At 37.8% G+C, this 22,791-nt stretch overlaps 1 protein-coding gene across 8 annotated transcripts in view; it reads right to left on the bottom strand.

Moving 5' to 3' along the window:
• The window catches only part of ALMS1 (ALMS1 centrosome and basal body associated protein), a 234,137-nt gene that overhangs the window by 54,951 nt on the left and 156,395 nt on the right, over positions 1-22,791 (bottom strand). For 7 of the 8 annotated variants that reach the window (XM_033175100.1, XM_033175107.1, XM_033175106.1 and 4 more), the window contains 3 exons: positions 19,563-19,733; positions 5,303-5,437; positions 3,518-3,688 (listed from right to left, as the gene is read on the bottom strand). In XM_033175100.1, the coding sequence (XP_033030991.1) occupies positions 3,518-3,688; positions 5,303-5,437; positions 19,563-19,733 (477 nt within the window). The remainder of the gene's footprint in view (positions 1-3,517; positions 3,689-5,302; positions 5,438-19,562; positions 19,734-22,791) is intronic. The other variant, XM_033175102.1, reaches the window with a different exon arrangement.

Raw genomic sequence — 22,791 nt, 5'->3', positions numbered from 1 at the left:
TGAACACATACAAAATTTTCCTAGGACTTGGTACACCCTCTTAAATTGCAGGTTCAAGCCAGATGTGGTAGCATGTGCCTACAGTCCCGGCTACTCTAACGGCTGAGGTGGGAGATCACTTGAGCCCAGGAGTTTGAGGCTACAGTTAGCTACAATCACACCACTGCACTCTAGCCTGGGCAACAGAATGAGACTCCATGTCTAAAAATACATACATACATATATACAATTGTAAGTTCCATTCTTCCTTATATCTTTATTTTTCTAATAACTTCTTTAGCGGCAACAACAGATATCATTGTGTTGGATTTTCACTGTCAGTCCTCAAATTCCACCATTTTTTTTCTAATCACTTTCATCTCTTTCTTCTAATTGGTACTTTTTTTTTTAAATTTCATTTGTTCTCCTATCCCCTAAATCTCCCTTTTCATTTCATATTCTATCAATTTTTATTTCATATACTTCATGTCTTCTAAAGTTATTCAGAGTGTAAAACACTTAGAAAAAAATTTCTTATCTTCTAGAGTATGCTTTTACAGATTATATTTCCATCTTTCTTTTGCAAGCTATGTCTCCCACACTAACCCCTGCAAAGTTGCAATGTTCTATTTCTATATCTTATGTATTGTTTTCGTGTGTGTGACAAAAAGTATGACATTAAATTAACCATCTTAGCCATTTTTAAGTGTACAGTTCAGTAGTGATAAGTATACTCACATTGTTGTGCAACAATCTCTCTTTCATCTTGTAACACTGAAACTCTATACCTACTAAATACTAATTCTCTGTCCACCCTCTCACAGTCCTTGGCAATCACTGTTCTACTTTCTGTTTCTACAATTTCAGCTACTTTAGATATTTCATATTGAGGCAGGAAATTAAAGAAAAATAAAATTAAGAAGAAAGAGAAATAAGTTTTCCTGCATTAGGCTGACTTGTCCCAGAGGCAGTGATAGGCACAGCCCAGACCCAGGAAAAGTCTTGATAATATTATCTAATGTGCTCTGGAGACTCTCGCAGCACTCCCTCAACACAGGGAGAAATAAAAAACAAATTTTCCTTTGTTTTATGGAATGAGTTTATAGATTCCTATTCTTTGTAACTAGTGACTTCAAGTATTCTGTTTTATCTAAGAAGTACAATAAAGGTCATGAGAAGCCTGAGTAGGCCTGAACTACAGCTGCATGGGCACCATAGTGAAGGTTATGGGATAAGCCCGTGCCTAGGCAAACCCAGATAATGGACATCTAGGTTGCAGAGCAACAGTTATGTGCAATCCTGAGTTTTGAACCTGTTACAATTTGATTAACTGTCCTTGTCCTGCCTCTGTATCCCTGCTTTCATGCCACTGTAAGCTTGCTTCAAGCTAGCCCACCCCCTTTTGTGAAGTGTGTATAAAACTCAAGTGCTGTCTTGTTCTGGGCCCTGTCTTTGGACGTGAGTCTGCTGGGCCTGAGTGCATTCAATAAAAGATTCTCCTATTTAAACCCAAGGTCTCTCTCATCCTCCTAAATCCCACAACATTTGTAATAAACCATATAGTATTTATCTTTTTGTGACTGATTTATTTTGCTTAGTATAATGTTCTTGAGGTCCACCTACCTTGTATTATGTGATAGGATTTCCTTCTTTCTTAAGGCTACACAATACACTACTGTATGTATGTAACGTATTTTCTTTATTGACAAATAATTCCCATTTTGTTAATACATTCATCCGTTGATGGACATGTGGGTTGCTTCCACCTTTTATTATAAATAATGCTGCAATAAACATGGGTATACAGGTATCTTTTTGAAGTCCTGTTTTGAATTCTTTAGGTTATATGCCCAGCAGTGGCAGTGGGATTGCTGGTTCATATACTATTTCTTTTTTATTATTCTGAGGAACCTCCATACTATCTTCCATAATAGCTACACCATTTTACATTCCTACCAACAGTGAACATGGGTTTCAATTTCCTTGCATCCTCACGAACATTTGCTATTTTCTCTTTTTTTGATAGTGGTCATCCTAACAGGAGTGAGCGATAACTCACTGTGGTTTTGATTTGCATCTCTCTTATGATTAGAGAGAGTGGGCATCTTTTATATGTTTGGTATGGCATTTGTGTATCTTCTACTGTCTATTCAAGTCCTTTGCTCATTTTAAAATAAGTTATGTGTTTTTAAAAATAAGTTTGGGTTTTTTTTGCTGTTGAGTTGTGCACGTTCTTTATATATTCTGAATACTAATCCCTTATCAGATCTATGATTTGCCAATATTTTCTCCCATTCTGTAGAATGCCTATTCACACTCTTGTTTACTTTGGCATGCAGAAGTTTTCAAGTTTGATGTAGTTTCATTGGTCTATTTTTGCTTTTGTTGTCTGTGTTTTTGGTGTCACATCTGAGAAATCACTGCCAAGTTCAATGTCCTGAAGGTTTCCCCTTATGTTTTCTTCTGGGAGTTTTAAGGTCTTACATGTATGTCACCAACCCTTTTTGAGTTAACTTTTGTATATGGTATAAAGAAAGGGTTCACTTTTATTCTTTTAAATGTGGATATCCAGTTTTCCCAACACCATTTGTTGAAGAGACTATCCTTTTCCCATTGTGTAGTCTTGGCTATTGTCAAAAAATCATTTATTTTCTATATTCTTGATGTAAGCAGTTGAATCCGGACTATTTCCAAAATCCAGAATGGGTAGATAGTTCCTTGACTCTTTTCTCTCCTTATCTAGGCTGTTCCATCTTCCTCTAAGAGGTAAGGCTTGACAGCTAGGTAGCAATGTCTTGTGTTCTACATGCTTTTATGTCAGAAAAAGGGACCCATGGACAAACGTAAATAAATGTGATTTTATTGTAATTTTTTAAAAGTTTGGGCCGGGCGCGGTGGCTCACGCCTGTAATCCCAGCACTCTGGGAGGTCGAGGCGGGCGGATCACGAGCTCAGGAGATCGAGACCATCCTGGCGAACGTGGTGAAACCCCGTCTTTACTGAAAATACAAAAAAATTAGCCAGGTGTGATGGCGGGCGCCTGTAGTCCCAGCTTCTAGGGAGGCTGAGGTAGGAGAATGGCGTTAACCCAGGAGGCAGCGGGACTTGCAGTAAGCGGAGATCACGCCACTGTACTCCAGCCTGGGCGACAGAGCAAGACTCCGTCTCAAAAAAAAAAAAAAGTTTGTATTGATGGTCTCACTGTCTTTGCTATAGCCTTCTGGAATGGCTTTAAGGTTGTCTCTGTTTAGGGAGTGAGACAAGATGCTTCACTTCTAAAACTATCAGCCTTAAGTATTTATTTATAATCCTGTTTCTAAGTTGCTAATATCTTTTCCAAAAAGTAACAATTACTTTACAAATCTATATATACAGCAACCTAATAGTAGCATCAAAGTACTTTACACAAGAAAATTTTAAAAAAAGAAACGGAATTTTTGTTTAATCATGAGGCTATATTCTTATCAGAATGAAATGGAAACACACTAACACTGACCCCCATATACACACACACTCACACACAATCCAATCCCATTACCTTCAATATTGATCTGTAGGGATTCTTTATTGCTTGTCCAGGCTTCCTCGGGAACTGTCCTCTTCCTATGGATTTCCTCTTTCTGTGTAATGGCTTTAGTGTCTGGCGAGTTCTTAATTTCTGGGTCTTCTACTTGAGCTGAGTGCACTGCAGCAGCAGCATCACCGGAATCTACAAAAGGGACATTAACACACTATACAGACAGGAACTGGACATAAAATATTTTTAAATGTCTCTCAAGTATGTATTATGTGAAAGGCTTTGTTAGTGATATTGAATAAAAAAGATGACTCAGAAATGCATTTAGAAAATAATTGAAAATTGGGGCAAAAAAATCACATACGTAAACAGATATACCATAAGAAAGAGTCAGAAAAAGAGGTATCGGTATTCAAAGAAAGAAAAACCACTTGCAGGTGGAAGTACTACAGAACTCTAGACAATTGATTTTGGCATTAGAAGACAGCTAAGATGGGATACACACTGAGATGGAAAAAAAGGAGGTGACTACGTAACAGAAGAATGGTGTCAGGAAAGTAACTTTACATCTAAGAAACAGAGCAAATATATAGCATTAGATTATATAATTTATAAGGAAAAGAGGTGAGAACTAGTGTTAGAAAATTGTTTGGGAGTGGATTCTACAGTTCCGGAAGACAGTGCTAAAAGAGTTTAGATTTCATCCTTATGGGCAATGAAAACTAAAGTTTTTGATTAGGAGATTAACATGATCAAAACTGTTTTTGGAACATTCATTTAGTAATAGTAAAATGGGGTAAAATTCAGAAGTGTTGCCCAGAATACAATCTAACCTTTTAAAACAAGCAACACCTAAAGAAGAGAAGCAGCTGATTATGTTCTAAAATGTTTTAGTTTACAATTGTGGCAGAAACTATTAATACTATCTGTCCTCTAATATCCACTTTCCTTTTCCTCTAAACAGAACCCTAACTTTAGCTGGGCACATTGTTATTAGAATAACAACTCAATTTCCCAGCTTCCCTGGTACATGTGGACCATGTGTCTAAGTCTGGCCAATAGAATGCAAAAACAATGGTACATATAGCTTCTGAGAAGTATCCCTAAAGGAAGGAATGAGATTTTTCTTTTCCTTTCTTCCTGCTGGTTGCAATATGGGCTGATGGCTACAGCTTAAGAATGAAGGCCAAAAATGTCAGAGTAACAAGAGAGCAACAGCTTTGTTCTGATACTCTGGAGTACCAGGTCAACTCTGGATGCTTACCTCTGGATTTTTACAAAAGAGAGAAAATTTTCTGTCTTCTTTAAGCCTATGTTATTTTGCTTTTGTTTTCCTCTCTCAGAGGAAACTAATCCTAACGTAAATACACTATGTCGGTTATTTAAATCAGCATAATCCCTCTGAAGTAAAGTAACTGATAGGAAGTAAACAAGCTGAATTCCTAAATAAAGGATCATGTACAAAAATGGTATTAGTGGGTCCGTGTCTCAGAATTGAGAGATTTTTACCAGCAGAGGTAAAAAGTCCATTAAATGAATTTCTGGAAAATAGATTAATTTGTTTACTATATCCAAAAGATCTCCAGAAATATCTCAAAGAACTTTAAATATGTCCATTTTACCTGCCAAAGTACATAATAAATACAGCTAAACATACCTTAACTATTTCATATATACGCAAGATAGAAGAGAGCTGAAGACAGCAAGAAGAGAATAGAGAATATATTTCTGTTTCTGTTCTTAAGAGAATAGTCTCATTTTAGAAGACCAGAAGAAAATTATATGCAGACAATCCAGTTTAGCTACCTGCTGTATCTTTCTGCAAAGATTCTTTCTCTTTAGCCTTGGCAGCCTCAGTCACTGCCCTTGTACTGTGGATCTCTTTCTGTTTTTTGTCTGACAGGTTCTCATCCCCAGTGATTAGCACTTGAACTGAGGCATCTGGAATAACGACATCATTTGATTTCAGAAAAGGAAAGATAATAAACACAACAGACAAGTAATCCTCCCCCCAAATTACAAACAAATCCCCAAATTCATTTATATATTAGGAAAAAAGTACCTCTTAGGCTCCATCGGTGTAAAAACTGTGACATGAATTGAAAAATTTTTCGTATTTTACTGTGTAGAACAACAGTTTAAATAAAATAACATTCTACAGCCGGGTGCGGTGGCTCCCACCTACAATCCCAGTACTTTGGGAGGCTGAGGCGGGTGGATCACTTGAGGTCAGGAGTTCGAGACCACCCTGGCCAACATGGTGAAACCCCAACTCTACTAAAAATACAAAAACTAGCAGGTGTCGTGGTGCACACCTGTAGTCCCAGCTACTCAGGAGGCTGATGCGGAGAATCACTTGAACCCAGGAGACGGAGGTTGCAGTGAGCCGAGGTCGTGTCACTGCTCTCCAGCCTGGGCGACAGAGTGAGACTGTCTCAATAAAATAAAATAAAATAAAATAAAAAACATTCTAAATAAAATCTGTTCCTTGATGGTTTGATGCAACAGTTAAAAAAGCAAAAAAACGAAAGATCAGGTATGTTTTTTCAAAGGAAAAAAGATGTGAACAATGCTTTCAAGTTATTTGGCCTATTCAAAGTGTTTACCACTTATGGAGTCAATTTTTATATTTCATATAATCCAAGAAAAACACTTTTATCATCTAGATTTTATATACAGCATTCTCTTACAACTTTTTAAAAATTTCATGCAGTTACAGCCTTTTAAACTTATCTAATACTATTTCTCTTTTCCTTTCTGTTTTTCTTGATCATTTTTGATTTTTATCTGTAGTATATTTTTCAACAAAAAAGTCAGAAAGGGAATAGAGATTGCTAAAAATGCAAAGAACTAGTTAACTCTTGCTACCTCTTTTAAATTCATACATTTTTCTTACTTCTATTACTTTGATCCTCCTAATCTCTTTGATCTAAATGTCTACTGAAATGTTCAGATCATTAAAAAATGTTTTAATGTTAAAAAAAAGTTTTAATGTTAATAAAATATTTCAGGCATACCAAAAGTATAGGCAACAAAATGAACACCAAAGCATTTACCATAGGGCTTAAGAAATATTACGAATATAATGTTCCTTGTGTAAGCTGTTCCCAATGATGCCATTCCCACTTCTAAGTAGCAGCCTTTATACCAAATTTAGAGTTTATCAATATCAAGGACATTTTGTAATTCTTTACTACATTGCATATATTAATCAACAATGCACAGCATTGTTTTGCAAGTCTTTAAACCTTATATGAAGGGTACAATACTGTCTGTACCTTTACGCACCATGCCTTTTTCACTCAATATTATGATTTTGAGATTTAGTCAACTAATGTATGTCTCTGATTCTCAATGTTATGTACTATTCTATAGTATTTATATATGAATATACCTGTTGATCAACTTAAGGCTATTTCCTATTTGAAAAGCACTGCAATGAACATTCCTGTGAAATGTCTTTGCAGGTAGCATGCATTATAAATATCTTCTCCCAGGCTGTTTCATGTCTTTTCATTGTTTGATATCGTTTATGCAAAAAAATTTTCATTTTTAATTATGGCATGTTTATTATATTTTTCCTTTAGGGTAGGTGCTTCGTGTGTCCTGTTTAAGAAATCTTCTATTATCACATGGTCATAGGACAGACCATCTAAAGTCTAAAAATGTAGTTATCCCATTTACTTTTATTTTATTTTTATTTTTATTTTTTTTTGAGATGGAGTCTTGCTCTGTTGCCTGGGCTGGAGTGCTGTGGCTGGATCTCAGCACACTGCAAGCTCTGCCTCCCGGGTTTATGCCATTCTCCTGCCTCAGCCTCTCGAGTAGCTGGGACTACAGGCGCCCGCCACCTCGCCCGGCTAGTTTTTTGTATTTTTTAGTAGATACGGGGTTTCACCATGTTAGCCAGGATGGTCTCGATCTCCTGACCTCGTGATCCGCCCGTCTCGGCCTCCCAAAGTGCTAGGATTACAGGCTTGAGCCACTGCGCCTGGCCTCCCATTTACTTTTAATATGCCTGGCATACTATACATTTCTGTTTAGTGTGCAGCAGTGATTTACCTGATTTTATTTTTTTCCAGATATATATTCACTGGTTCAAACTCTATTGAATAGTTCCTCTTCATCCTTTCTCCACAGATTGTTATGCTATCTCTGTGTATGTTAAGTTTCCACATTCATGGATATGTTTCTGGGTCACCATTTTGTTTCATTTTTCTTTGTTTATTCCTTTGCAAATGATGTCTTAAACAAGCTACCCATGTAATAAGTCTTGATGTGTGGTATGGCAAGATCCCTTATCTTATTCTTTAAATATACTTTTTTTGATTTTCCATAAATATTTTAGAATCAGCCTGTCAAGTTCCACAAAAAATCCTACTGGAATTCTGAGTAGCAATGTGTTTAATTTAGAAATTAATTTGGTGACATCTTTATTATCATAATTGTATAATTTTCCAACTATTTAGGTCTTAATATATTTCAATGTAGTTTTCTTTCTTTCTTTCTTTCTTTCTTTCTTTTATTATTATTATACTTTAAGTTCTAGGGTACATGTGCATAACGTGCAGGTTTGTTACATATGTATACTTGTGCCATGTTGGTGTGCTGCACCCATCAACTCGTCAGCACCCATCAACTCGTCATTTACATCAGGTATAACTCCCAATGTAATCCCTCCCCCCTCCCCCCTCCCTATGATAGGCCCCGGTGTGTGATGTTCCCCTTCCCCAGTCCAAGTGATCTCATTGTTCAGTTCCCACCTATAAGTGAGAACATGCGGTGTTTGGTTTTCTGTTCTTGTGATAGTTTGCTAAGAATGATGGTTTCCAGCTGCATCCATGTCCCTACAAAGGACACAAACGCATCCTTTTTTATGGCTGCATAGTATTCCATGGTGTATATGTGCCACATTTTCTTAATCCAGTCTGTCACAGATGGACATTTGGGTTGATTCCAAGTCTTTGCTATTGTGAATAGTGCTGCAATAAACATACATGTGCATGTGTCTTTATAGCAGCATGATTTATGATCCTTTGGGTATATACCCAGTAATGGGATGGCTGGGTCATATGGTACATCTAGTTCTAGATCCTTGAGGAATCGTCATACTGTTTTCCATAATGGTTGAACTAGTTTACAATCCCACCAACAGTGTAAAAGTGTTCCTATTTCTCCACATCCTCTCCAGCACCTGTTGTTTCCTGACTTTTTAATGATTGCCATTCTAATGGTATCTCATTGTGGTTTTGATTTGCATTTCTCTGATGGCCAGTGATGACGAGCATATTTTCATGTGTCTGTTGGCTGTATGAATGTCTTCTTTTGAGATGCCTGTTCATATCCTGTGCACACTTTTTGATGGGGTTGTTTGTTTCTTTCTTGTAAATTTGATTGAGTTCTTTGTAGGTTCTGGATATTAGCCCTTTGTCAGATGAGTAGGTTGCAAAAATTTTCTCCCATTCTGTAGGTTGCCTGTTCACTCTGATGGTAGTTTCTTTTGCTGTGCAGAAGCTCTTTTGTTTAATTAGATCCCATTTGTCAATTTTGGCTTTTGTTGTCATTGCTTTTGGTGTTTTAGACATGAAGTCCTTGCCCATGCCTATGTCCTGAATGGTACTACCTAGGTTTTCTTCTAGGGTTTTTATGGTATTAGGTCTAACATTGAAGTCTCTAACCCATCTTGAATTAATTTTCATATAAGGAGTAAGGAAAGGATCCAGTTTCAGCTTTCTACTTATGGCTAGCCAATTTTCCCAGCACCATTTATTAAATAGGGAATCCTTTCCCCATTTCTTGTTTCTCTCAGGTTTGTCAAAGATCAGATGGCTGTAGATGTGTAGTATTATTTCTGAGGGCTCTGTTCTGTTCCATTGGTCTATATCTCTGTTGTGGTACCAGTACCATGCTGTTTTGGTTACTGTAGCCTTGTAGTATAGTTTGAAGTCAGGTAGCATGATGCCTCCAGCTTTGTTCTTTTGACTTAGGATTGTCTTGGTAATGCGGGGTCTTTTTTGGTTCCATATGAACTTTAAAGCAGTTTTTTCCAATTCTGTGAAGAAAGTCATTGGTAGCTTGATGGGGATGGCATAGAATCTATAAATTACCTTGGGCAGTATGGCCATTTTTACAATATTGATTCTTCCTATCCATGAGCATGGTATGTTCTTCCATTTGTTTGTGTCCTCTTTGATTTCACTGAGCAGTGGTTTGTAGTTCTCCTGAAGAGGTCCTTTACATCCCTTGTAAGCTGGATTCCTAGGTATTTGATTCTCTTTGAAGCAATTGTGAATGGAAGTTCATTCATGATTTGGCTCTCTGTTTGTCTGTTACTGGTGTATAAGAATGCTTGTGATTTTTGCACATTAATTTTGTATCCTGAGACTTTGCTGAAGTTGCTTATCAGCTTAAGGAGATTCTAGGCTGAGACAATGGGGTTTTCTTAATATACAATCATGTCATCTGCAAACAGGGACAATTTGACTTCTTCTTTTCCTAACTGAATACCCTTTATTTCTCTCTCTTGCCTGATTGCCCTAGCCAGAACTTCCAACACTATGTTGAATAGGAGTGGTGAAACTGTCTTGTGCCAGTTTTCAAAGGGAATTTTTCCAGTTTTTGCCCATTCAGTATGATATTGGCTGTGGGTTTGTCATAAGTAGCTCTTATTATTTTGAGGTACGTTCCATCAATACCGAATTTATTGAGCGCTTTTTGGCATAAAGGGCTGTTGAATTTTGTCAAAGGCCTTTTCTGCATCTATTGAGATAATCATGTGGTTCTTGTCTTTGGTTCTGTTTATATGCTGGATTACGTTTACTGATTTGCGAATGTTGAATCAGCCTTGCATCCCAGGGATGAAGCCCACTTGATCATGGTGGATAAGCTTTTTGATGTGCTGCTGAATCCGGTTTGCCAGTATTTTATTGAGAATTTTTGCATCGATGTTGATCAGGGATATTGGTCTAAAATTCTTTTTGTTGTGTCTCTGCCAGGCTTTGGTATCAGGATGATGTTGGCCTCATAAAATGAGTTAGGGAGGATTTCCTCTTTTTCTATTGATTGGAATAGTTTCAGAAGGAATGGTACCAGCTCCTCCTTGTACCTCTGGTAGAATTCAGCTGTGAATCCATCTGGTCCTGGACTTTTTTTGGTTGGTAGGCTATTAATTATTGCCTCAATTTCAGAGCCTGCTATTGGTCTATTCAGGGATTCAACTTCTTCCTGGTTTAGTCTTGGAAGAGTGTAAGTGTCCAGGAAATTATCCATTTCTTCTAGATTTTCTAGTTGATTTGCGTAGAGCTGTTTATAGTATTCTCTGATGGTTGTTTGTATTTCTGTGGGGTCGGTGGTGATATCCCCTTTATCATTTTTTATTGCGTCTATCTGATTCTTCTCTCTTTTCTTATTTATTAGTCTTGCTAGTGGTCTGTCAATTTTGTTGATCTTTTCAAAAAACCAACTCCTGGATTCATTGATTTTTTGGAGGGTTTTTTGTATCTCTATCTCCTTCAGTTCTGCTCTGATCTTAGTTATTTCTTGCCTTCTGCTAGCTTTTGAATGTTTGCTCTTGCTTCTCTAGTTCGTTTAATTGTGATGTTAGAGTGTCCATTTTAGATCTTTCCAGCTTTCTCTTGTGGGCATTTAGTGCTATAAATTTCCCTCTACGCACTGCTTTAAATGTGTCCCAGAGATTCTGGTATGTTGTATCTTTGTTCTCATTGGTTTCAAAGAACATCTTTATTTCTGCCTTCATTTCGTTATGTACACAGTAGTCATTCAGGAGCAGGTTGTTCAGTTTCCATGTAGTTGAGCGGTTTTGATTGAGTTTCTTAGTCCTGAGTTCTAGTTTGATTGCACTGTGGTCTGAGAAACAGTTTGTTATAATTTCTGTTCTTGTACATTTGCTGAGGAGAGCTTTACTTCCAATTATGTGGTCAATTTTGGAATAAGTGTGATGTGGTGCTGAGAAGAATGTATATTCTGTTGATTTGGGGTGGAGAGTTCTGTAGATGTCTATTAGGTCTGCTTGCTGCAGAGATGAGTTCAATTCCTGGATATCCTTGTTAACTTTCTGTCTCGTTGATCTGTCTAATGTTGACAGTGGGGTGTTGAAGTCTCCCATTATTATTGTATGGGAGTCTAAGTCTCTTTGTAAGTCTCTAAGAACTTGCTTTATGAATCTGGGTGCCCCGGCATTGGGTGCATATATATTTAGGAGAGTTAGCTCTTCCTGTTGAATTGATCCCTTTACCATTATGTAATGGCCTTCTTTGTCTCTTTTGATCTTTGATGGTTTAAAGTCTGTTTTATCAGCGACTAGGATTGCAACCCCTGCTTTTTTTGTTCTCCATTTGCTTGGTAGATCTTCCTCCATCCCTTTATTTTGAGCCTATGTATGTCTCTGCATGTGAGATGGGTCTCCTGAATACAGCAGACTGATGGGTCTTGACTCTTTATCCAATTTGCCAGTCTGTGTCTTTTAATTGGAGCATTTAGTCCATTTACTCAACGTAGTTTTCTAATTTTTTCTTAAAATAGTTTTACCTGCCCTTTTAGATTCATTTCTAAGTACCATATTGCTTTTTAAAAGATCTTTTTAATTGTACAGTGGAAAATATGGGGGAAAATGTGCACGTATAGAGCTCTGTGAATTACAAAAACCAAGTGATATTTTATTTCCAACCTTATCCAGGTTAGGAAATAAAATCTGGCTAGAAACTTACATGCTCCCCTCATTCTTCCTTCCATCTCCCCCACGCTGAAGGTAACACCTGATTTTAAATATAACAAATTCGTTTTGAATATTCTTCAACTTTTTATAAATGGAATAATATAGCACATACTCTTTTGTGACTTGCTTTCTTCTCTCAAGTTGTTTGCAAGATTCATTAAGTGCTGTCACATATATTTACCTTCACTTATTCTCACTTGCTAATCAGTATTCAATAATGTTAGTATGCCACAATTTATCCATTCTACTGGATAAATACTTGGCATCTGGGTAGTTTCCAGTTTGGAGCTATTACAAATACTGCTGTGAAGAATATTTGTGTATGTTTCTCTTGGTGCTTGTATGCATCCCTATCTGTTGAGTATAGAGTTAGGAACAGAACAGCTATGCCATAGGTTCTGCTTTTGTGGAACTTAGTAGATAATGTCAAACTGCTTTTCAAAGTCATTATACCAATCCACACTCTCACAGCAGTGAATTAGTTCTGCTTGTTCTACTACATTCTTACCAATATGGTATTGTCTTTTTCATTTCAGCCAGATGTCTTAGTAGGTATATGGAGCTATCTTACTGTGATTTTAATTTACATTTCCCTATAGATTAATGAAGTGAAATATTTTGCACATGTTAATTGGCTGTTAGATATTCTCTTTTGTAAAGTATCTATCAAAGTCTTTTGCCCATTTTTCTATTGGGCTGAATTCCTTTTTCATATTGATTTGTAGGCATTCTTTTTATATTCTGGGTATAAGCCTTTTTATTTACTTTTTTTTTTTTTTTTTGAGTCAGAGTCTCGCTCTGTCACTCAGGCTGGAGTACAGTGGTGCGATCTCGGCTCACTGCAAGCTCCACCTCCTGGGTTCACACCATTCTCCTGCCTCAGCCTCCTGAGTAGCTGGGACTACAGGTGGCTGCTACCATGCCTGGCTAATTTTTTTTTTTTTTTGTATTTTTAGTAGAGATGGGGTTTCACCATGTTAACCAGGATGGTCTCGATCTCCTGACCTCATGATCCACCCGCCTCTTCCTCCCTAAGTGCTGGAATTACAGGCATGAGCCACCGTACCCAGCCAGATATGTCTTTTGTGGGACACAAGCATCACAAATACCTTCCTTACCCTGTGACTTGCATTTTACTCTCTTATTTGTTGTTTATAAATATTTTTTAAATTTTATTTTATATATTTTTAGTTATCAGGCAGTCTCCCGAACCAGAATAGGTTCAGAGAGACTCTTAGAACTTCTCATTTTCCTGTAATCCCAGCACTTTGAGAGGCCGAGGCTGGCGGATCACGAGGTCAGGAGATTGAGACCATCCTGGCTAACATGGTGAAACCCCGTCTCTACTAAAAATACAAAAAGAAAAAAACAAAATTAGCTGGGCATGGTGGCAGGCGCCTGTAGTCCCGGCTACTCGGGAGGCTGAGGCAGGAGAACAGCATGAACCCAGGAGGCAGAGCTTGCAGTGAGCAGAGATCATGCCACTGCACTCCAGCCTAGGTGGCAGATCAAGACTCCATCTCAAAAAAAGAAAAAAAAAAAAAAAGAATTTCTGATTTTAATGTGCCATATTCGTATTTTCCTTTATGGGTTTTTTTTTTTTTTGGCAGGGAGCGGGGGGTGGGATCCAGTTTAATGAATCTTTTCCTATCCCTGGATTAATACTCCTCCATTTTCTTGTAGATCTATCAATCATTCATTATATTTAGACCTACAATCCATTTTGAAATCATTTTTATTTATAATGTGAGCAAGGAAGTCAATGTTCTTTTTTTTCCAATATGAATATCTAACTTATTCTGCACCATTTTACCCCAAAAATAATTCTTACCCCACTATATTTAGTACCTTTAACATAAATCAGGTATTCATATACAGGTAAATTTGTTCCGGGAATATTTTGTTCTATGGTCAGTTTGTCCATCCTTGTGCCAATATCACACTGTCTTAATTACTTAAGCTTCAGCTTTATAATTACTACAGCTTTAGCTTTATAATAAGTTTTGATACCTGGTAGTGTAAAACCTTTAGATTTGTTCTTCTTTTCAAGATTCCCTTGGCCATTCTTGGCATTCTGTATTTCCTTATCAGTTTCAGAATAAGCTTGCTGGTTTCTGAGAAAAAAAAAACCTGCAGGGATTTTGATTGGATTTTTCTTATTTTTTAATATGTGTATTTAAGTGTGTAACTTTACCCCTAAATATCACTTTGGCTCTCTTCCAAAAAATTTTGATATTAAAATTTTGTTATCCCTCAGTTCTAAATATATTGTAATCTCTATTATGATTTATCTCTTTAACTTCTGAGTTATTTAGAATTACATTATACAATTTTCAAATAGATGAATGGTGTATTAGTTTCCTAGGGCTGCCATAACAAATTACTACTGGGCAGGTTAGCCCAAAGAAATTTAATCTCTGACAGATCTGGAAGTTAAAGTCTGTAATCACAGTGTCAGCTGGGCCATGCTCCTTGAGAAGGCACCTAGTGGGAATTCTTCTTGTCTCTCCCAGCTTGTAATGGCCCATGGCATTCTCTGGCTTGTGACAGCAGAACTTCAATTTCTGCCTCTGTCCTCAATGGTCTTCTCTCCTCTTTTTATAAGGAAAATAGTCACTAGATTTAGGACTCATTTTAAATCCAGGTGATTTAATCTTGAGATCTTTAATGACATCTGCAAAGACTCTATTTCTAAATAAGGTCACATTCTGAAGTTCCAGGTGGACATGAATTTTGGGAGAATACCACTCAATCTGTTATAGACAGATTTTTCTTTTATTTCATTATTCCATATTTGTATTGTTGAGTTCTAATTTAGCTACAGTGTGGTCAGTGAAGCTGGTCTGTCTGCACATCAATTCTTTGAAACCAACAAATTCATCAAATTTTCTGTGTTCTTTTAAAAATGGAAAATCATCTATTATAAGTAAAACTTCATTTTTCAAATACCTTCTCTTTTTTTTTTTTTGAGATAGAGTCTTGCTCTGTTGCCCAGGCTGGAGTGCAGTGGCGTCATCTCGGCTCACTGCAAGCTCCACCTACCAGGTTCATGCCATTCTCCTGCATCAGCCTCCTGAGTTTGGGACTACAGTTGCCTGCCACCACACCCGGCTATTTTTTTTTTTTTTTTTTTTGTATTTTTAGTAGAGACGGGGTTTCACCATGTTAGCCAGGATGATCTTGATCTCCTGACCTCGTGATTCACCTGCCTTGGCCTTCCAAAGTGCTGGGATTACAGGTGTGAGCCACCAAGCCTGGCCCTACTTTCTCTCTTTACTTCCTGATCTTTCACATTTCTGAAATGTATTGTTGAATTTACCTATACGTTCCTGTAATTTTCCTGAATATGTTTGAGAATATACATATAAGTTCACAATTTTATCTTTCCTGGTATATTTGACCCTTTTATTACTATGAGATAAACTGTTGTATCTACCTTTAATTTTTTTCTTGTCCTGGAATTCTATTTTGTCTATATTAACACTAGCTTTTCTTTAGTCAATATTTGCCAAACGTACTTTTTTTCTTACTTTTTTGAGCTGAAGGACAATATAAATTCTGATTTAATAAAAATAATGTATATGTTTTAAAAGTCAAATAGTTTCATGAGGCTTATAAGAAAGTCAGCAGTTCCCTCTCCAGGGATCTCCAGATCCCCAATTTCTAAAGGCTACCATTTTCAACTCCTCTAGCCATTTATTCTAGGATCAATATCCTTATTTTCTAATAACATGCTTTATACTACCATATCATTTTATGTTCCAGAAATTATCTATCGATTTCCTTCTAAGATCAATTACAATCTCATATCTTTCAGTTCTGGGATTTATTCTTATACTATATACTAAGATCAATTATGGATTTATCTCATTACAAAACCTCCTACCCAAACATATCTTTTCATGCTATCTTCTGAAAAGTTTTAGCCCTATATTAATATTCAGTGTTTATATGTCACATAAATAATGGTCAGAGTGATTAAATATTCAATTAAATCGATATTTAGTGTTTACATATGATTGTTTACATAATTATTATTCACAGCTAAGCCAGCTAGTATACTGTAATTACATTTATTTTCGATTACAAACTTCTGCTTTTCCTGAAGAGTTAATAACTGCTTTGTTTTTGCATTTTCTGAGTTTCTATGTGCCAACCCCTACTTCATTCTTACAGCTGCAAATAGACTGAAAACCTCCTCTAAGTATAGTCAATTACATAAGGTATCCTATCAATTTGACTTTTTCCTTGCAGGCTTCAATCTGAATGGGTTCTAGGCCTTGTGTACCACTGCCACAGTGAGAATTTGTTTCCCGTTTCCTGTGTTGGCCCCCTCCATTTCCTCAATCCCATGTTTTCTTTCTTTCTTTTTAACTTAAATAAACTCCCTTGTTTTAGTGAAATAATTTTCTCTCAGAATTCTAAGGTATTATTCCTTTGGTTTCTAACTCTGTTTATCACTTTTGAGAAGTTTGATGCCAGTCTCATTTCCATTTTTTTTTTTTTTTTTGAGACTGAGTCTCGCTCTGTCACCCAGGTTGGAGTGCAGTGGCGCGATCTCGGCTGCAAGCTCCGCCTCCCAGGTTCACGCCATTCTCCTGCCTCAGCCTCCCGAGTAGCTGGGACTACAGGCGCCCGCCACGGCGCCTGTCTAATTTTTTGTATTTTTAGTAGAGACGGGGTTTCACCGTGGTCTCGATCTCCTGACCTTGTGATCCGCCCGCCTCGGCCTCCCAAAGTGCTGGGATTACAGGCGTGAGCCACCACGCCCGGCCTCATTTCCATTTCTTTATATGGAATGTACGTTTTATTTTTGGAAGCTGCTAGAATCTCTTTTCAAATCAGTTTTAAAATGTCAAGGTCATGTGCCTTGGTGTATATTTTTATGTACATGGTAGTCCCTTTTAGTATGAAAACTCACATCTTTCAGTTCTGAAATTTATTCCTATACTAGTCCTTTGGTTCTTTCTTTTTTTGCCTTCTCTATTGTCTTTATAGAACACCTGCTTTGGATGTTGAAACTTTTGGGACAATCTTGAATTTTAAAAAATATTTTCCCATCTCTTTATGTTCTATTTTTGAAGAGATTTTCTCACTTTTATATTTCACCCCTTTAACTGAGAATTTTACTTATGATCTTTTATGAGCTCTTTTAGCTATTAGATAGGTCTTTGTTCAGTTTCCCAGGTAGGCATTCTCTCCTCTATTCTTCTTCTTTAATTCTCTAAGGCAAGAGGTTCTGAGGCTAGGTTTCTCTCAAGTGAAATGGCTACTAAAGACTAAGCCAGGAGGAGGGCTTTTCCTTAGGATGCGAAATCTGTAAGTAGACCAACAGATGGGAGATTGTAGGGGTCCCTCAGATAATTGAGACTGACTTTATTTCAAACATATCATCCTTACGAAATGAAGCCTGGGAGTGAGGTAAAGTTGGTAAGTTCTTTGTGCAGACTTCAGACACAGTTCACTTCTTTCCTGCCAACTTTTCCACATCTCCCCTCACCTAAAGTATCTGACACTGGGATCTTAGGGTTATCTGTTTCAACCAAACTGCCACTAGTATATGGATAGTGGAAAACACGTAAGGGATTCCCTGGTGCATAAAAGTTTTCATTTATGAACTGTATTTTGTAAAATTATTTCTTTTATTTACTTGGCAGTCTCAATGTTAGCTGGTAGATATGCTTCTCTTGTCTTATTTCAAAAGGCATTTATAAAAAGACTTCACTGTGTTTTGAAGTAGAACAAAATTATCTTAAAAAATGTGTGCTTTAATAAGCAGACCTCATTTACTTTTCTCACAAAGGCATTGATGCTATCACATGAAGTCATCAACACTATACCAAAACTAGAACACAGAGCCACCCTACGTTTAAAAACTGCCCTGGGATCAGTAGCACCTATTTGGCTAATAGTTATACACAGGAATAAAAAACTATAAATATAACAAACACAGACAATTATACATACAGAATTTTCAGTGGCTACTGGAGTTTTCATTTAATAAAGATTATCATCTCTCAGCTACAAAAGTATAATGTCAGGGGTGCAGAAGAAAAAAATCTTTTATAAAACAATGGGGGCCAGGCACAGCGGCTCATGCCTATAATCCCAGCACTTTGGGAGGCTGAGGCAGGCAGATCATCTGAGGTCAGGAGTTCAAGACCAGCCTGGCCAACATGGTGAAACCCCACCTCTGCTAAAAATACAAAAAATTAGCTGGGTGTGGAGGCGGGCACCTGTAATCCCAGCTACTCTGGAGGCTGAGGCAGGAGAATCACTTGAACCCAGGAGGTGGGGGTTGCAGTGAGCAGAGATCGCACCATCACACTCTACCCTGGGCAATAAGATCGAAACTCCATTTCAAAAAAAAAGATTGAAACTCAAATACCGGCAGTGACCAGAGAGATAAGGTGGAATAATGAAGCAGACTGGGTCTCAGAGCTTTGGGGATGGAAGCAAACAGGAGAATGGATGTCCTGCCTGCAGGGGGACAGCCATGGCTCAGCTGCAGCTGATGACCACCATGAATGCATTCAAGCCAAAGGGTAGCCAGATTTTCTGATTTTTCAAGGGAAATAAAAAATCTTAGTTTTAAATGTTGGCAGAAAATTTAAAAAGTTTTAAAACAACATGGGGGCTGGATGCAGTGCTTCGTGCCTGTAATCTCAGCACTTTGAGAGGCTGAGGCGGATAGACAGCTTGAGGCTAGGAGTTCAAGACCAGCCCACGCAACATAGCGAGACCCCCATCACTACAAAAATAACCCCATCACTACAAAAAAAGTATTAGTCAGGCATAGTGGCGTGTGCCTCTGGCCCTAGCTACTTGGAAGGCTGAGGTGGGAGGATCACTGGAGCCCAGGAGTTCAATGCTGCAGTGACCTATAATTGCATCACTGCACTCCAGCCTGGGTGACAGAGTGAGAACCTGTCTTTAAAAAAAATTTTTTTTTAAAAATCATGTCAGCAACAGAATCCAGCTTATAAGACATTACTTTGTAATATCTGACAGAGATAAACTAATGTGGTGATTTAATCAAGATTTTCTATGTATCTTAGTATCTAAAACATACTTGATTGGGTATTATTTCATTTCAAAAGCTGTATCATATTTTATTCCCCATTGTGAAAATGAAGTTTATAGTTTTCAAAAATCTCTGAAGCATAATAAACGATTTTATGAAATTTTACCTTCTTATATATGCTCAATATAATGGCAAGGAGAAAAGCTTGTATAACGAAACAGAAAAAAAGGATAAAGATTGGACAGTAATCTCATTTAGGATGAAAAGGGGAGAAAATGCCACAAAGTTTACAAAGCCAATCCAGTTACCTGCATTTTCATTCCGCAAGGGTTTTTCTCCCACTGGCAAGGATGCCTTAGTCACTACCCTCTTACTGTAGATTCCTTCTTTATGTTTAATGTTAACAGTGGCTGAGAGATCATCATCTCTTGTGCCTAGCACCTGAGCTGGGAAGTCTGGAGCAACTGCATCATTGGATCCTAAAGAAAAATGGGGAAGTAATACAAAACACAAATAGTGACATGAAATTGAGAAAGACTTTTTAAAAATTTGCCTCTCAGACCAATTCTATGAAAAAAGCACTACAGGCCAGGCACGATGGCTCATGCCTGTAATCCCAGCACTTTGGAAGGCAGAGGCGGGAGGAGTTCAAGATCAGCCTGGCCAAGATGGTGAAACCCCATCTCTACTAAAAATACAAAAATTAGCCAGGTGTGGTGGCAGGTGCGTGTGATCCCAGCTACTTGGGAGGCTGAGGCAGAAGAATTGCTTGAACCTAGGAGGCAGAGATTGCAGTGAGCAGAGATCGTGCCATTGTACTGCAGCTTGGGTGACAGAGTGAGACCTGGTCTCAAAAAAACAAACAAACAAACAAAAAACAAACAAACAAACAAAAAAACACTACAATGGGTAGGATAATCAGAAGGAAATGTCAGTCAAACTGAAGTAAGCTATGTAATATAAATTCTAATAATACAAGGCAGAGATGCAAATGATATGAGAAGATATAAAATGGAGAATCAGTTCAGGAGACAGAATATTTTCAGCTCACGATGGTTTTGGCGGAAGGAGAAAATGGATTGTACCTTGGAAAAAAAGTAGTTTTTGATATAGAAAGGAAGGAAGAAAGGCATTTTAGGCAGAAGTTATAGCATAAGCAAAGACAAGAAGTATTTAAGAATGGCAGACACTTTATGGTCAGGCTGGATTGTAGAATACATTAAGGAGAGTGGTAGAAGATATTTAAAAATAGTTGTTTGGGACAAAATTCAGCAGTGCATGGGATCCCAAGCTGAAGAGTATAAACTTTATTGTATATGAAATGCAACATAATGGAAGATTTTTAAATGAAATAATAATATATTTAGCTATGTTTCCAGAAGATTAATCTGACAAAAGACAAAACACTGAAAGGAAAATGACAGATAAGTAAAAGACTTGAAAGCATTTAATTCTTTTAAAATATATTTCAATATTCCTACATTCTTTGATATAATAAATTAATCTATAAACCATGCCACATCTAACAGGCAAAAGAACATTTCTGGACATATAAAGGCTTATACTAATCTTCTGTGAGATGATTTTTCTTTCTAAGATCCTGTATTTCCTGAGCTCCTAGTATATGTATGGCAATAAGAGCTGGGTAAGTACCTGTATCATTAGTACAGTGCACAATAAGCCACGAAGAGTTCTGCAGGACAGATTGCAAGGAAAACAGCAAGCCTTCTGGGCCAAAATAGATTATATTGGGCTCCTCTCAACTTTTGTAACATCACTTTCTCTTATCTGCCTCTTACCTCTCCGGAAACTTATTTTTTATCTTTTTTTCTACCAAATCTCTCAATGCTAGAGTTCCTCAAGGAGTCAGAACTGGCCTCTCTTCCCTTCCTAGGTAAACTTATCGACCACCAAGGTATATGCTGATGACCAACAAATAATGTACCATTGGCCAAGACCTTTCTTCTGAGCATCCGACTCCAGCATTCAGGGACACGGCTAGCTCTTACAGCACTTTTATGGAAATTAGAAAAATACGTGTCTTCCTCAAATAAAAATATTTAAGTTACTATATATTGTAGTACAACACAAACTACTGTAAATGGTGGTCATTCTCTTCACAAATTCTCCCAGGGAGTACACACCAGCAGCAGCATGCACACGCACAATCTGCACCACCACCCCTTGTTCTCCAAGAGAGATGACTCCTCAAGTTCAGAGTTAGGTGGGGAACAATTATGTCCCTGACAGCAGTGGGTGAATGAGCAAGAGAATCAACCTCAGAGGAGGTGAGAGGCAGCTGAGAGAGTGCAGCCACACATGTGTGTGTGTCAGTGAATGTATGTATACTTATTTTCCTGTACCTGTGCATAGCTATAGTATGTGCGAGTACAGATTTATGTTTGGGGCAGCACAAGAGTTAACACTGCTGCTCCAAAACTCTAACTAAAGATCTGGAATATTCATGGCCATCTGTGTGCTTTCATAAAAGTATATATTTATAATGTGAACAGTGCCCCTTATATGTGGCACTATTACCTTAACATGTGTAAATTAACTCTGCCCTACATTCGATTGCAGACCCAACATCTCTATGCAACAGGAATCTCATTTTTAACATGTCCAAAGCAGACATTTTGATCATCATCCCCAAATCTGCTTTTTCCTCAATCTCCACCTCAGTAAATGGCACCTCTATTCACCTAGTTGCTCACTCCAGACATTTTTTTCACGCTCTTCTCCCTCACTCTCCACACTCTTATTACCAAATCTAGGAGAAACTATTTCTTTTTTTTTTTTTTTTGAGGCGGAGTCTCGCTCTGTCGCCCGGACTGGAGTGCAGTGGCCGGATCTCAGCTCACTGCAAGCTCCGCCTCCCGGGTTTACGCCATTCTCCTGCCTCAGCCTCCCGAGTAGCTGGAACTACAGGCGCCCGCCACCTCGCCCGGCTAGTTTTTGTATTTTTAGTAGAGACGGGGTTTCACTGTGTTAGCCAGGATGGTCTCGATCTCCTGACCTCGTGATCCGCCCGTCTCGGCCTCCCAAAGTGCTGGGATTACAGGCTTGAGCCACCGCGCCCGGCCAGGAGAAACTATTTCTAAAAGGAAGTTGACTGTCTATTTCTCTCTATCTCTATAGATAACACTGTGATACTGATGCTACCATCTCTGGTACTGTCTACAGCAACAGCCTTCTAACTAACTGGTATCTCTACTTCCACTGTAACCCACCCCACCACGGCTCTCTGCCTTCCCATCTATAAACCATTTCTCCATATAGTGGCAAGAATAAACTTTACAAGTGTAAATCAAACCATAATTGCAGTAGTATTAGAATAAAATCCAAACACTTTAATACAGTTGATAAGATCCTGCATGATCTTGAACCTACCTGTCTTCAACCATATCTACCCATCACTATGCTCTACCCTGTTAAATAAAATTTATGGGAGTCCATTGTTTTAGACTGAGCTCCTGCACTAGGCCCCAACAGACCAAACCAAAATGTAGTCACTTGTACTAAATGCCATACAATCCA

Source organism: Trachypithecus francoisi, unplaced genomic scaffold (genome assembly GCF_009764315.1).
Source record: "Trachypithecus francoisi isolate TF-2019V2 unplaced genomic scaffold, Tfra_2.0 Lachesis_group17, whole genome shotgun sequence".
Lineage (NCBI taxonomy): Eukaryota > Metazoa > Chordata > Mammalia > Primates > Cercopithecidae > Trachypithecus > Trachypithecus francoisi.
Note: the sequence above shows the minus strand (reverse complement) of the source record. Positions and strands in the feature narration are given on the sequence as shown.